This window comes from Chenopodium album, chromosome 7, assembly GCF_948465745.1.
Source record: "Chenopodium album chromosome 7, dcCheAlbu1.1, whole genome shotgun sequence".
NCBI classification, from domain to species: Eukaryota; Viridiplantae; Streptophyta; class Magnoliopsida; order Caryophyllales; family Amaranthaceae; genus Chenopodium; species Chenopodium album.
Window position 1 is genome coordinate 71,577,339 of NC_137840.1, and position 14,102 is coordinate 71,591,440.

The 14,102-nt window shown below is 36.2% G+C and overlaps 3 protein-coding genes across 3 annotated transcripts; 1 reads left to right on the top strand and 2 right to left on the bottom strand.

Moving 5' to 3' along the window:
- The first annotated feature begins 903 nt into the window (after window positions 1-903).
- LOC145639417 (SEC12-like protein 2) lies at window positions 904-4,795 on the top strand. Its single transcript, XM_081690658.1, has 10 exons — window positions 904-1,224; window positions 1,425-1,519; window positions 2,011-2,161; window positions 2,545-2,636; window positions 2,733-2,832; window positions 3,138-3,213; window positions 3,320-3,440; window positions 4,003-4,119; window positions 4,207-4,274; window positions 4,400-4,795. Exons 1-10 carry the CDS (start codon window positions 976-978, stop codon window positions 4,498-4,500), a joined length of 1,170 nt encoding a protein of 389 aa, XP_081546784.1. The 5' UTR covers window positions 904-975; the 3' UTR covers window positions 4,501-4,795.
- A 276-nt stretch (window positions 4,796-5,071) lies between these two features.
- Window positions 5,072-6,770, bottom strand: LOC145638370 (heavy metal-associated isoprenylated plant protein 4-like). The gene is made up of 4 exons (XM_081689337.1): window positions 6,604-6,770; window positions 5,931-6,112; window positions 5,664-5,751; window positions 5,072-5,572 (listed from the first exon to the last, which is right to left on the bottom strand). The coding sequence occupies exons 1-4, from the start codon at window positions 6,698-6,700 to the stop codon at window positions 5,247-5,249; spliced, it is 693 nt and encodes a 230-aa protein (XP_081545463.1). The 5' UTR covers window positions 6,701-6,770; the 3' UTR covers window positions 5,072-5,246.
- A 1,854-nt stretch (window positions 6,771-8,624) lies between these two features.
- On the bottom strand, window positions 8,625-12,419 carry LOC145638371 (uncharacterized). The gene is made up of 3 exons (XM_081689338.1): window positions 10,504-12,419; window positions 9,145-9,292; window positions 8,625-9,039 (listed from the first exon to the last, which is right to left on the bottom strand). The coding sequence occupies exon 1, from the start codon at window positions 11,993-11,995 to the stop codon at window positions 10,706-10,708; it is 1,290 nt and encodes a 429-aa protein (XP_081545464.1). The 5' UTR covers window positions 11,996-12,419; the 3' UTR covers window positions 8,625-9,039; window positions 9,145-9,292; window positions 10,504-10,705.
- Window positions 12,420-14,102: the final 1,683 nt, after the last annotated feature.

Below are 14,102 nucleotides of genomic sequence, written 5' to 3' on the forward strand. Positions count from 1 at the left end.
GTTAATGAAATCGGTGCAAGTTGTATACTGATAAATTAGTCGTTTAAAGGCAAATTGGATGGTTCCATCCATCCAATTGGACACCCGGAGAGTATTAGAGACCATGGTAAAGAATTAAGCAATTTTTATTTCCGAGCGAAAAAAGGTCAAAAAATTCCACAATTGAAGGTTAATATCCACACTTTTTGAGAAATTTTGGAGGTTTCGGGACCGGTGTCAAAAAGTCTTGAAATTCTAGGGGATATATCTCGGCGTCATATAATGCCATTTGGAACAATATATGATCATTATTTGTTGTCATAAATGTTCGTGGTAGACTTGAATTATCGGTGCAAGTTGTAAACCGGTAAATTGGTCGTTTAAAGGCAAATTGGATGGTTTCACTCACAACCCACCCAATTGGACTCTCATAGGGTATTAGGGACCATGGTAAACGTTACGTCAATTTTTATTTTCGGGTGATAAAAAGTAAAAAAAAATTTTAAATTGAAATCTATTCCACGGTTTTTGAGAAATTTTGGAGGTTTCGGGGCTCGTTGACTAAAAGACTCGAGATTTTAGGGGACACATCTTGGGGTTATATAATGCCGTTTGGAATCATATATAATCATTATATTACGTATGTTGTTATAAATTTTCGTGGTAGGCTTATATTAATGAAATCGGTGCAAGTTGTAAATCTGTAAATTGATCGTTTAAAGTTAAATTCATGATAAATTTGGAAACTGAAATCTAAAAAGTTAAAAAACACACACAAAAAAAAAAAAAAAAAAAAAACAAAAACCCAAAAACGATGTCAAAGAAAAGAAGTCCTAAAAAATTTCTTTTAATATTACCAAAAAAAAAAAAAAAAAAAAAAAAAAAACTACAGTTTAAGTTGAATACTCGAGCTTGAATTGCGTTGAAAGACTTGAAAGCTAAAAAATCGACTCCACAAAGCAGACTAGCAGAGCGAGAAAGTAGAGAGAGAAAATAATGGAGCTTCCCAACACCCAGAGATACGGTGTTCCTCTCTACGGAGCTTCCTGGGTCCCATCCCACTCCATCAGATCCACCAATTCCGCCGACCCTAAATCCGACGACTCCGACGCCGATAAACCCGTCGACAATCCGTCGGAATTTCTCGTCCTCGCCGGCGGCGGCGGTGAAGGCCGTAGTGGTATTCCCAATGCTGTTCTCCTTTCCGAATTCGACTTCGCTGCTAATTCTCTCTCCCCGGAACCTGTAAGATTATCGCCATTTTCTGAATCACGATTTTCGAAATTTTGTTTGTGAAGGATTGGAATTGATCGTGTTTTCATCTGGAAATTGTGAATTCGTGTGATTGGATTCTGAATTAGATGATTAATTGATTGAATTTATGGTTTAGGGGTTTTAGTGTGATGTGGAGGTGGTTGATTTTGGTATTTTTGTGTGTGATTTAGGTTTTCAGAGTTGGAACTGCTAATGAATTGCCTTACAGAATGGCTGTTCATCCTCGAGGCGACGGTCTTATTTGTTCCTTTCCTAATAGTTGCAGGTAATCTAATATCCGAGGCCTAATTTTGCTATTTAGAAGATTTATTTTGAATTATTTGATGTAAAGATCTTGAATTTGGATGAACTTTTGATCATTTGTTTGAAAAAGTGGATCAATGAAGTTGTACATTAGACTCATTGTGAGCAATTTATGTTGGACAGTTTCAATTTGATTTAAAAAAAGTTTTGTATTTGCAATTTGATTATGTTGTTACGACATCATTTGTATATTAAATCAAATTTCTTTGAAGAAGTGAGGCAATCAAAACTTGGGAAGTATTATCTAACTTACATTTACATTTAGTCATAGCTGTGACCTTTGGTTTTCGAGATGACATTGGTCATTTTCATATGAGTTGTACTCGCAGCTTATCCGTTTTTGTGTACATAAAGAATTGCACAGTGCTGTCTCTTTGCAACTATATGTAAAAGGGTGGATTAATCTTGTGTGTCCAACAGATAGCTAATCTAAACCTGCTTTGATTTCCATAGGTGGTTTGATTGGGACATGACTAATGATAATGAAAATGGAAAACTGGGTTTAGTCTCATCCAACAAAGTGAGTACTAAGTTGGAAGATGTTGGCCAACAATTGGCTTTAACATTCAGTGAGGATGGCTCTTTACTTGCTGCTGGCGGTGAGGTAAATATGATTCTTTACATTTCTGCTCATGTTGAATAAATAATTGAGTAGTATGTACTCTGATTTTCTTTGCTTAAATTGGTAACTTCTTTGTTCATGTACGTAGTACTGTTTATGCTTCTTTATTAGCGAGCTCTCTTTATTCTTCATGAAAATATTCTGCTGTTCTTCTTCTCCTCACCTCCTCGGTTCCTTTAGTGTATTGCTAATTAAAGAAAAGTTTCATGATTATTGAGTGTAAGGAGTCTCGCTTATCATTGCATTGGGATATGTAACCATTTTAAATGTGCAGAAAGAATCGATATTTTAACTTCATGGTTTTCGTATGTCAAGAGTTCTTATGATACAAAATGATATGATTTTCCGATTTTTTTGCAGTACAGGATGGCAAAATAAGGGTCTTCAAGTGGCCTAGCTTGGAAGTTCTATTTATTGAGGAGAAAGCATATACTTCTGTGAAGGATCTACATTTCAGGTTTATATTCTTGCTGCTTTAATTATATATGGTCAAATCTTAGAACTATAAATCATGTATGTGAACTTTATATTTTGTTGCATTTCTATTTTGCAGTATAGATGGAAAGTATTTGGTCTCTATAGGAAGTGGTGGTCCTTGCAAGGTTTGGGATGTAACCTCATCAAAAGCCGTAGCTTCTTTAGCCAAGGAGAATGTGAGAATTGTAACCCTTTTTATTATGTTTCAATTCTCTTTGTAAGTTGTAGTAGCACTTGTGTCTTATATATTCAACTATAAGACTGTTGATTCAGACCTGCATGTGGGCCTGTACCCCTTTTTTTTTTTTTTTTGAATAATGATGTCAAGTACCCCCCCCCCCCCCCCCCCCTTTTTTTTTTTTTTTTGAATAATGGTGTCAAGTACCTCATATATGTTTCTCTTGGTTTATAATTTAGGTTTTCAATATGGTTCTAGCACTTTAACCTGCATTTGTTTCTGAGTTGGTAATGTTTGGTGCAGGACGAAATTTTTAGGTTTTGTAGATTTTCTCAAAGTAGTGAAAGGGACCAGGTTCTTTACACACTTGCTATGCGAGGTAATGTTTATTTATTTATTTTATTTTGGCATTTACCACTGTACTCTTGTGATCTTCCAGAAGAGATATCTTTTAATGGTTAGCAGACTTTTCTTTTAAAATGTAGGTAAAGGTGGGAGTATTATATCCTGGAACACCAAATCCTGGAAAAGAATAACTTCGAAGCATATTGTCCGGGATGCAGTTACAGCATTTAATGTCTCAGTTGATGGAAAGCTCCTTGCCATGTAATTGTTAAATTTTTGTTCTTTCATTTTTCTTCCTCCCCAACCTCCCCTATTATTTCCCTTCCCTGTAGACTCACTGAGCTTTTGCACTATTGATCAGTTTCTCTGTGTTATAATTTGGAATACATATTTGTAGAATGTGTAGGGCTAATCGTTTGTGAAGACCCCTGTGTCTGATTGATTAATTTGAGAACTTTTGGATCCATTCTCTTCTTAATATAATATATACTGTCATTATGAAATTAAAACTCCTCTAAGGAGTCAAAGACTGTTCTGCCTTTGTGTTCTTGCTTTTGTGTGTGTGTGTGTATCAGCTGTCCAAAAATGAGATTACTACTGAAATATTTGGATCAACCTTTTTTTGAAGCACTGAATTGAATACAGTAATTTGTTATGTGGTTATGCACTTGTGCTCTTTTGAATGAAGCTAGGTTGGTGTACTGGTAGAGGGCAAGTTGGGAAATTTTGGGCTGGTTGAAGGTCCTACAACATATGCTTGTATAATTGTATGTGTATATATTGTATGTTTGCTTAAGACTTTCCATTTGATGTATACTTGTAGTGGGACCAATGAAGGGGACCTTCTGGTTATAAATTTGTCAAAGATGCAAGTCCAGATGAATGTAAAGAAAGCACACTTGGGTCTGGTAACTGCTTTGACATTCTCACATGATTCAAGGTTAGGAACCATTTGCCTTTCATCCTATTTAAATCATCTGTTTTTACGAGTTTAGAGTTAATATTGAAGTTATTGCTCTATGTCCAGGGCTTTGGGTTCTGCTTCCATGGATTCAAGTGTCAGAGTGACACTGGTTCAAGACAAAAGCACCAATGGTTTGTCCTTACTCTGATTCAAAGCTTAAATTACACCTCTATTCATCAAAAGTGCATTGAAATTTTTCCTTCATCAAAATCACTCTAATATGTTCGAGCCCTGAACTTTATTTTGGTGGATGCAGGTTTCAACTATTGGATCATCATCTTCATTTTACTAGCTATTGCCATGTACTACTTGATGAGTCAAGGATTGATTCCAGGATACGTAACCAAGTCTGACTAATGGATTTTTTTGACAAGTCGAAAAAGTTTCACAATGATGCATCATGGTTGAGATACATTGAAGCCTCACTTTCATGTAGAACATGTCTAGAATTCATCCAAGATTGCTTTGTACGAACTGCTTTATATGTTGTTTAAGAATTCTGAAGGATGGAAGCGTGGCACAGACAAACCTCGATAATGTATTTATATTATTCTATTAGACAATTGAATTTTTGTGACAGAAAAAAAACATAATAAGTAAAACATGATATGTCCTTATTCCTAAACAAGTTTACATATAATTTTTTATTTTATTTATTTTTTGACAAGTACATACAAGTTTTCATATAGCTGATGAGAGTCAAGGGTGAATATATATGCATACTCTATTTATGTTCCAATCAAAATTATAAACTTGGCATATGAATTAATCCTTCAATCTTAGAGTATTCTTTTCTTTAATTGTTTTGGTGCAATTTCGAGTATAATACTAATATAACCCCAAAAAAAAAAGTTCCGTTTTTATACAGGTTGTGACAAATGATATTTATGATTTTTTTCCCCTCATGAAATGTACGGTTTTGCCAATTAAACCTAAAATAAACATAAACTGGGCAAGGGAGTGGAAATTGAACCCTTATATAGCCTTTGGTATTATATACAAAAACATACTGGGGGCATTTTACAAGTATAATCATGGTGTAAATGATTTAAGAATATATCGCGTTAATCATGAAATTACACACATCGTGTAGGAGTGTGTTCTTACATTATAGAGCAAGCATTTGGATCTTCGTCGCTGAACCACTGAGGAGCATAGACGTAGTGAATAATGTAAGGAGTATTACTTGCTTTAAGCTTCTCTTGCACATCTTTCACTTCTTCAACGTCAATGACTTTTTTTGTGGTTTTCGTTTCCTCTACCTTCTTGATCTCTTCTTTCTTCTCTTCCTTCTTTATTTCCTTGGCAGTTACGAGTTCTGCATGTTTGTGGAATTTACTTCGTATGTGTTTAACCAACTTCTCACTTTCAATTGTACCCTCAACAGCAAGAGTCTGAGCTTTCATATCAGATTTAACATTATAGATCCCTGTTAATAACACAGGAAAAGATAAATAAAACTATACAAGATTACAAGGGACGTTTATATTGCTTTCATCCAAAAATAGTCCGCGTTATACCTTTATGTCTTAATAGCTTCCTACGAAGATCAGCCTCGCACTGCTCACAATGCAGATGTACCTTCACAGTATGGGTGAATACAGCCACCTGCAAAATCCACAAGGAGGAAGTTCTTAGTGTTTTTTTTTTTCGCGGTGCAAAGGGAGTTCATAGTTATCACTATTATAATATATTTTGCATAAAATACATATGTATAGAATATGAAATTTCTAATTAATTAGGACTACTTTAGATATGCCTCAGAATAAAACCTACAAATTACTTACTTCTTTGGTCTCCTTGACAACTTTCTCTACCACAACTGTGTGTTTGTAGTTTTCTTCAACTTTTAGTACCTCCACCTTCCTCTTGCTCAACCTCTCTAGCTTCTGATGGATCTTCTTCGAATCGAATGCTCCAACAATCTTTAGTTCACTTTTCTCGAAGTTCACATCCACAGCACGAACTCCTGCATGTTCATCAATACATGGCAATTGGTTCAGAAAAAAGAGCATTGAATGACACATCGTGGCATTTAATTACTAAAAATGCAAAGGAAAATGGCACAGGCTGTTGTGGTGGAATTTGTGATGCAGGTTGCAATATTTGGTAAGTGCTCATTAGTTTTGAAGACTACATATTACTGTAAAATTGGCCTTGGTGCTTCATTGATCTCAGCATGGTAAAGCCGTAAGGGCAGGCCATAGCCAAAAGAAGTCTGGACCATTTAGCCGACACCTCATGGCAAAGGAGGTGCACCCAAACCTGGTAAATCAGGCTGGCCCGTACCAGATGGCTTAACCAATCGGGTTGGCAAATAGGCTGTCGAATTCTAATCAGGCTAGACCATATGGCATCAGTTCTACAAATCTACATTGCTTTTATTTGATACACAACACTACTTTGGATATCTATTCATAATTTCTTACCTTTAAATCACAAGGGAACAGCAACATGTACCTTGGATTTTCAAAAGGGGGCTCCTGATCTTATGAGCACATTCAGGACAATGCAGATTAAGTTTATAGAAGGCTGCAGAGACACCTCCTTTCGCCATTTACGTTTGCTCTGCACAGAACAGGCCCTGGCGATTTATGATAATCAGGGATAATTAGTAAATGAAAACACAGTGATCCTATGTATAGATAACAATTGCAGAAGACTATTCCTGATTTTGTTGCCACCTTAGTAGACAGATACTCAAAATGTTAGCAATGTTTGGGAAAACGGTGGGTGGGAATTTGCTGTGGGTAGCTCACTTGCTTCTGGAAACTTAAACTTACAGCAACAATGGCTTCTGTAAACAAAACTAGTACCAGAACATTCTTACAAACCCAAAAATTTGTTTTACACCATACATTAACACACTTGGTCAAAATATTAACCACTTTAAGTTTGTCAAAGTGGCTAACTGTGAGAATCAGAAGTAGTTGGTTGTGGGCAACTTACATTTGAATTTCCTGTCACTAGGGTCTTTAAGAGATTAATTAATGTGGTGAACTAAACAAAAGGTAGAGGCAACCATATGGTTTAGTCAACACGGGCCAACCAGGTCAATGACCACGAACCAACATGACAGTCCGTCCATGGAATGATCATAAGCTAAATCGAGATCAAGAACAAAGCATCTCAACACTTGAGAAAAATCGCAAACAAGTACAGAGCAAGGCTAATGAACGAATACATCTGTGCTTAGTTTTTGCATACACTTCAGCTTGTTCAGAAAATTGTGTTACACAAAATTTTAATTTTTAAATAAATTCACCAAAAAAAATGTAAGGAAAAGGAACTAACTTTTCCTTGGAATTGTATAACATAGTCAACATTTATTACATTGGAAAAACATTGACGTTCTCAAGTCCAACCAATAATTGCAACAAAGAATACACCAAATAAATTGAAAATGATATGTCAACAGTAGCAGTAACAAACCTACCAACAAACCACCTCGCTTGTGCTATTGCAACTATCAACCCAATGACAGCATAATTTATGAGTGATCCATTTTGGTAACTCGACCTGCTACAACTTAACTTTCTGATAAAAGAGCCCGATCCATTTACAAAGATAAAAAGCGATGATCAATGAAGGGCCACATGTTAGAGAATGAGTCTCGTAAAACCAGGGAAACAGTCACGTCAAAGCCGACATACCTACTACCAGAAAGAGCAAAGTCATCCCTTGATCTTAAACATAATGTCACAAAACTGTTCAATATGCAAATAGACAATGAGAAAACCAAGTATAGAACTAGTCTTGGACGGACAAAAAACTACGAGCCAACCATAACCTTTTAGAACAATTGAAGTACGATGTGGTGGCACACTCTGAGCTTCTGAAGAAAAGCATGGCAGATATTAATATAGCTAAACAGAAAGGATGTATCATAATATATTGAATGAACAGATCAATGCATTGGAAGCTGATCAAGTGATAAGTGCTCTAAAAATCCTGACTAGTAGAATTAAACACAGTTCAGACTCCAGCTGCCCAGCATGTCCAGCTTGATCAGGCACACATAAACAATACAGACCCATATCTAAATATAGTAAATATTCGATATGTCCATCTTCCAGATGTAAAAATAAAGGGATGTGGTAGCACGTCCTTCTTTTTGTTACAGAACTCAGAAATCAAAATCACCATAAAAAGAACATGAGTCAATCTTTGGGCATGTTACAGTGTAAGCAGTCGTGTTTGGAACAACAGCATGAAACATCAAGAAACTTAATTAAGCATATGCTCACACTCATTTAGTTAATTTGTGTGTATGAAGTAACTTGCAAGTGGCAATAGGATTTCCAAGGGCCTGTAACAGAAATAATTTTCACCTAATGGAGTTTCTGATGCATCGCATGTCTAGAAGGAACACAAAAAATTGATGATAACATGAAGACAAACTTCCAAACCTGAACATACACATGGAGAAGATAAAACACATTTGACTAATTGACTATGAACATCTATCCAATTACCTCAGAAACATCAAATCCAAACCTTTGATATTGTCATAATGAATATTCAGTGGGGTGACAACAGACAAGAAGAGACAGTAACACCGCAGAAGAGGGAAGTGAAATGGAGATAGAAATTCTTAGGCCAAATGCAACTTTTTTTATTGCTTGAAAAATCAGCTATAGAGTGGAAAGAATTACAGAGAGGCGTATCGTATTTTCCCATTGTATACCAATTTCTAAGAACAATTGATCTATAAATGAATTAAAGAATCAATAACTTTGAAGCTTCTCAAAGTTGTGCTCAAATACCCTATCCATATGAGGCTTGCAGGAAAACTTGCCCGAAAAAAGCCAAAAAAGGAAAGCCAAAACTTCCCACGGGAGAAAAATGAGAGACTAATGCCACAGGCAGCTTAGACTTCTGCATAACTGGGATTTCCTGAAAGACAGTGTAGCTATCTGTATCAGTTGTAATCTTAAAATCCTTAGCATTAAATAGGAATAAAAAAAAAATAATGAACCCTAATTACATTTTCATACTCACTTTCTTCCTGTTAATACCAAAAGCAGAACAATGGCAGCAATTTGACAATGATATCCTAATTATCAACTTCATTCTTGGACTGACAGAGGGTTTTCTGGAATCACTTTACACCCTCTGAAGTTACTCCTGTCTATATACTTCCCTCATGCTGCAATAGAGAAAAGCAGTTTTTATAAAAAGTCTTATAGGGACTTGGACGTTTTGCAAAACGAAAGCATTGACACTCCACAACAGATAAGTGTAATGCTCCAATCAATTTACACAGCACTAATTAAAGGTTCATTAAACAAAAGACTACACATAGATTCAAAGAAGCAGTCATTCATAATAAACAGCTCCGGATAAAGAAAATTGACAACTAGCATATGAAGACAAATCTTACTGAAAACCTAGAAAACAGATCATGCTATCCAGAAAAAACAAGAGACATCATTGATGTTCACTTAGGTGGCTAAGAGCCTAAGATGGCTGGACTAGTGTAAGTCTGCAACAATATGGGGTTACAATGATTTATAAGTATCTTACAAAGTGGTTTCTTATACCTCCTCTGAGTCTTCTTCAAAGATTTTATCCAAGCCAAGTTTTTGAAGTCTCTAACATGCATCATTTAACCTATGTTTTCTCTCAGACTTGGACTTCTCTAGTAAGTGCTGCAACTTTCCACTCCAGTTTTCTACATAAATTCTAGGTCAACATTTCTGATTACATCCCTGAAAATCAAACTAGGGCAATGTCTTTGGAACACAAGGAGCAATTTAACCTATTTGAAGGTGGTCAATTTTTAACCAAAAAAAAAAAAAAAAAAAGCACTCAAGTGTCCCTTTGTACATTAATATGCAACTAATTCCACAACCTAACAAAGAAATCTTAATAAGTCACCTGATTACAGATGGTTTAATCAATCCTTGATTACTTATCAACCAAATCACCCATAGGAGACCAAAGTAAGAACGGCATCAGCAATACCTTTTGTCACCTTTTTATTTCAAAAATCACTCATAAATTTTGCCAGTGTATTAAAAGAGTCTAAGAGCATAGAAAATGCACCCCAGCCACACTGAAAACCCAATTTCACAAGAAAGAAGCCACTTTCTAGTGCAAAAATAAGCGGCAACTTTCCTCTTAGCCAGCAAAACATAAAAAAAGTCATTACACAAGATTCATCTTAGGACCCGTAATCACATGTGTAAATATACAATAAAGATGAAAGAATTTCACAATATGCATTACATGGACTGTTTTATCCTATTTGAAAAGAGGAAAGCTAGCAAATTATGTGTATGTCATGCAATCATTTATAAATGCAGCAAAAAAGAAAGGGAGAAAAATTTGTTAATTAAAAGAAAAGGAGCAACTTACCACAATTGGGAGGCAACATTTACAGCCAGTTCATCAAAAGCTATAGGACACGAAAGAACATAATTTTATTGTCCCTTGGATGCCTGACCCATACAATGTCTCATGCCGTTCAAATTCTCAATACCAAAGATAGTAAATAACACCAACCAGCCAATGTAGCTTAGGAAGATGATATGATATGAGCACTTCAACCCATCAAATGTCAACTTCTTGCTAATATAGCTTTAAAAACATCCAACTGCCTCGCAGGAAAAGGAGGATGTCTTCTTTGAGCCAAATAATATATCATTGCAGCCTTATCTACTTCTCCAATACTCTTTAAACCCTGAAGTAATGTACAAATGGTGTCTACATTCAGAGTCCAGTTTTTCTTCATGCATTCTTTGCACATGAAATATGCACAATTAAAATCCCCTGCCATGCATAAGTAATGTACCATAGTCTGATAAATTTTAGCATTAGCTTTATAACCCCGACCATGTAAGGCCGAGAAAATCCTTTTGGCCATATCAAAAAACCCAGCCCGACAAAACCCTTTGATTACCAAATTATAAGTAACTTCATCTGGTTGCATCTCTAGATTTTCCATCAGACCCAGCAAGTCATTTGCTTCCCATGCTCGTCCTCTACTTACTAAAAATTGGATTCTAGCATTAAACGTAGCAATGTTAGGATAACATCCCTTATAAACCATGAGATTCCACAGTCCATTTCCAATCTCCCAACGACCATACTTGTAGAAAGCTGATATAAGAGTCGTATACGAAACAACATCAGGCTTTATCCCTGCCTTTTCCATCTCTACCATCACTAAATAAGCCTTATCCAATATTCCCATCCCACAAAAAGCATTAATCACAATATTAACTGAAATCACATCAAGCTGAACCCCAAACTCCCAAGGTACCTTCATAAGGAACGAATTAATAGCCTCCAAATCACAGGTCTGACTCAATACTTTCAGGGCAGCATTGACAGATTTTACAGTCCTTTTAGAACCAAACAAATGCATATTATAGAACGTATCGACGGCTTGTTTAACCATACCCGCCCTTCCATACAACATTATAATCCTAACAATAAATCCCTCCCTCCTACCTTGAGGTAAGGACTTCTGATGCTCAAGCAAATGCTCAATGTAATCATATCTCTTAGCACCTGCCAACCTCGAAACCGTATCCTCGAAAGCATACTTGTTTTCAATAACAAGACGATTGTGGGCATTATCTTTGAACAGTTTAAATAGCTTATCTGGGTCTCTCTCTTTCTTAAGCTTAATAAGAGCTGGTTCTTCCAGCTTAGGTTTAATCCTTGAATTAGCATTAACACTACAATTACTACCACGATTAATATCATGATTACTGCTAACACAACTACTTGAATTGCTAATTATTGGCGTATCAACCGCGTTAAAGGATGAACAAGAAAGATTACGACCAACTACAGAAAACCGACGAATGGGTCGAAATGAAAGACAAAATCTTTGAATCATTGCTAATATAAGCTCTTGAATTCAAAATCCAAAAAGGGTTATTCACAATCTTGTTAGTTCATGCTAATTTGGGGAAAATGGGGATCAAATTTTTCGATTGAAACTTGAAAATTGGCAGAAATTATAAGTAAAAAATCATGTATTTAATGGGATTAACATAGATTATTGGGAGCATACCTTGAAACCCAAATTTGGAGTGAATGTATTTCTGAAGAAGGTAGTGGAGGTGGGGTTGTTAATGGCGGCGGTGGGCCATTATCGGGGAAGACTGAGACGTGGGGGGTTTTGGGAGCGGAAGAACGCTCGTTTAGGGAGGTGGATGACGTTGTTTTGGTTTAAACCCCTAAAAATTGAATCAAGACAATCCAACTATCAACTTTGTTCCCTTACCCAAGCAAGAGGAGAAGAAATTAAATCGGCTTGATGCCGAATAGACTCATTGTATGCAAGTTTTTTAAACGATAGTATAAATTGAGAATTTAAGGTCATATATGTATTATGTTTGGGTTTAAAATTTGGATTTGTTTAGTAAGTGGAATGATATCGTGAAGTCATAAGACGCACGACATCTGTGTCGAAAGAAGTTTGTTAGTGATGAATGGAAAATAAGAAGGCAAAAACCAATCATTGGATGATTATGAGCAACAAGTTCGTGTTTGTGTTTGGCAAGGATATGTTATTCTGCCAATTTGTTCATGTCACTTTAGTATTCAGATTTCAAAACCTTTTGGAAATTAACTTGCTCGAGTCAGTTTTGAGTTTTTAACGTGCCCGTAACGACCCTAATTGACATGCATACTTTGTGAATCCTCCAATTTATTAATGCTGGTTATAAGACTTATAGGTTATAATGGCAATCTCAACAAATTCAAACCCGTTTTCTACTATTATTGGGTTTCAAGGAGAGAGTGTTTGAGAGAGCATTCCACAAAATAAGACGCTTGTAAATCATCATCCATCTGCATACAGTTGTTGGTATTTTTTTATTCCCCATAACCTGGTTTCTCACAAAACCTCGCGGTATTCTTCGTGTGTCTTTTACTATTTCATCTTCTAGTTAGCTTACTTACTCAGTTCTGTTTTGTTGTTATTGTCCTTGTTGATAATTGTGGGCAATCACAGAGCATTACCATGGCCTTTGATGTTTCTGACCGTATGTCAGGAGCTTTTTATTTCTATTTTTATTTTATTTCCCAAAACGTTGCTATTTGTTGTTGTAAATTGCTGAAACATGGAGTTTTTGTTGTATAGTTGTATCCTCTTGGCACAAAGACAAGTTGCTCAATCCTTCACCAGATGAGGATTGTTGAGAATCCTCTTCCTCTTGAGGTTCCTCTACATTACCCAACATCAAAGAGGACTACTCCAAATCAGCAAAAACCATATACAAGATCCTCTTTGATATTTGTGCTCTTAGCTATAACATGCAATTACTAATGATCCACTTTGTCAAATATACTCTAGTAGTGCAAGGTACAAGTATTTTATATTTTTGAGACATATTTAAGGCCCCTTTAGTTTTTGGGTCCCTTGTAGGCACAGAGGTTGTGCTTACCAATGAGTCACATTGTCAAATGTACTCAACTAGTTCAAGGTGCAAGTGCAACATATATACAAGTACTTTATATTCTTGAGACATATTTGAGGCCCTTTAGTTTTTAGGCCCCTTGTAGGCGCAGAGGTTGCACTTACCAATGAGTCACATTGTCAAATGTACTCAACTAGTTCAAGGTGCAAGTGCAACATATATACAAGTAGAGCTGTCAAAAGTTAACTAGACCCGAAATACCGACTCAGACCCGATTATTAACCAACCCATCTGAACCCGAAAAAATGGTGACCCAAACCCGACCTGACCCGACCTTGAACCAACCCTAGACTCAAGCTGACCCGAGTATGTGAGACCCGAAACTCAACATGAACTGACCTGGAGATGACCTGACCCGAATGTAACCCGTAAATTATTGACCTAAACAGAACCCGACTTGAACCGAAATTGACCCAAACCCGTTTTAACCCGTCAAAACCCGAATTTAACCCGACTTGTTACTAACCTGACCCGAATTCAACCCGACTCATTCCTAACCCGACCCGAATTTAACCCAAC

Coding starts and splice junctions, on each gene's coding strand:
- LOC145639417 (XM_081690658.1), top strand. CDS start 976: ATGGAGCTTCCCAACACCCAGAGATACGGTGTTCCTCTCTACGGAGCT. Junction 1,225..1,424: donor ATTCTCTCTCCCCGGAACCT/GTAAGATTATCG, acceptor TGTGTGATTTAG/GTTTTCAGAGTTGGAACTGC. Junction 3,441..4,002: donor GATGGAAAGCTCCTTGCCAT/GTAATTGTTAAA, acceptor GTATACTTGTAG/TGGGACCAATGAAGGGGACC.
- LOC145638370 (XM_081689337.1), bottom strand. CDS start 6,700: ATGGCGAAAGGAGGTGTCTCTGCAGCCTTCTATAAACTTAATCTGCAT. Junction 6,113..6,603: donor CCCCCTTTTGAAAATCCAAG/GTACATGTTGCT, acceptor ATGAACATGCAG/GAGTTCGTGCTGTGGATGTG. Junction 5,573..5,663: donor GAAGCTATTAAGACATAAAG/GTATAACGCGGA, acceptor TGTTATTAACAG/GGATCTATAATGTTAAATCT.
- LOC145638371 (XM_081689338.1), bottom strand. CDS start 11,995: ATGATTCAAAGATTTTGTCTTTCATTTCGACCCATTCGTCGGTTTTCT.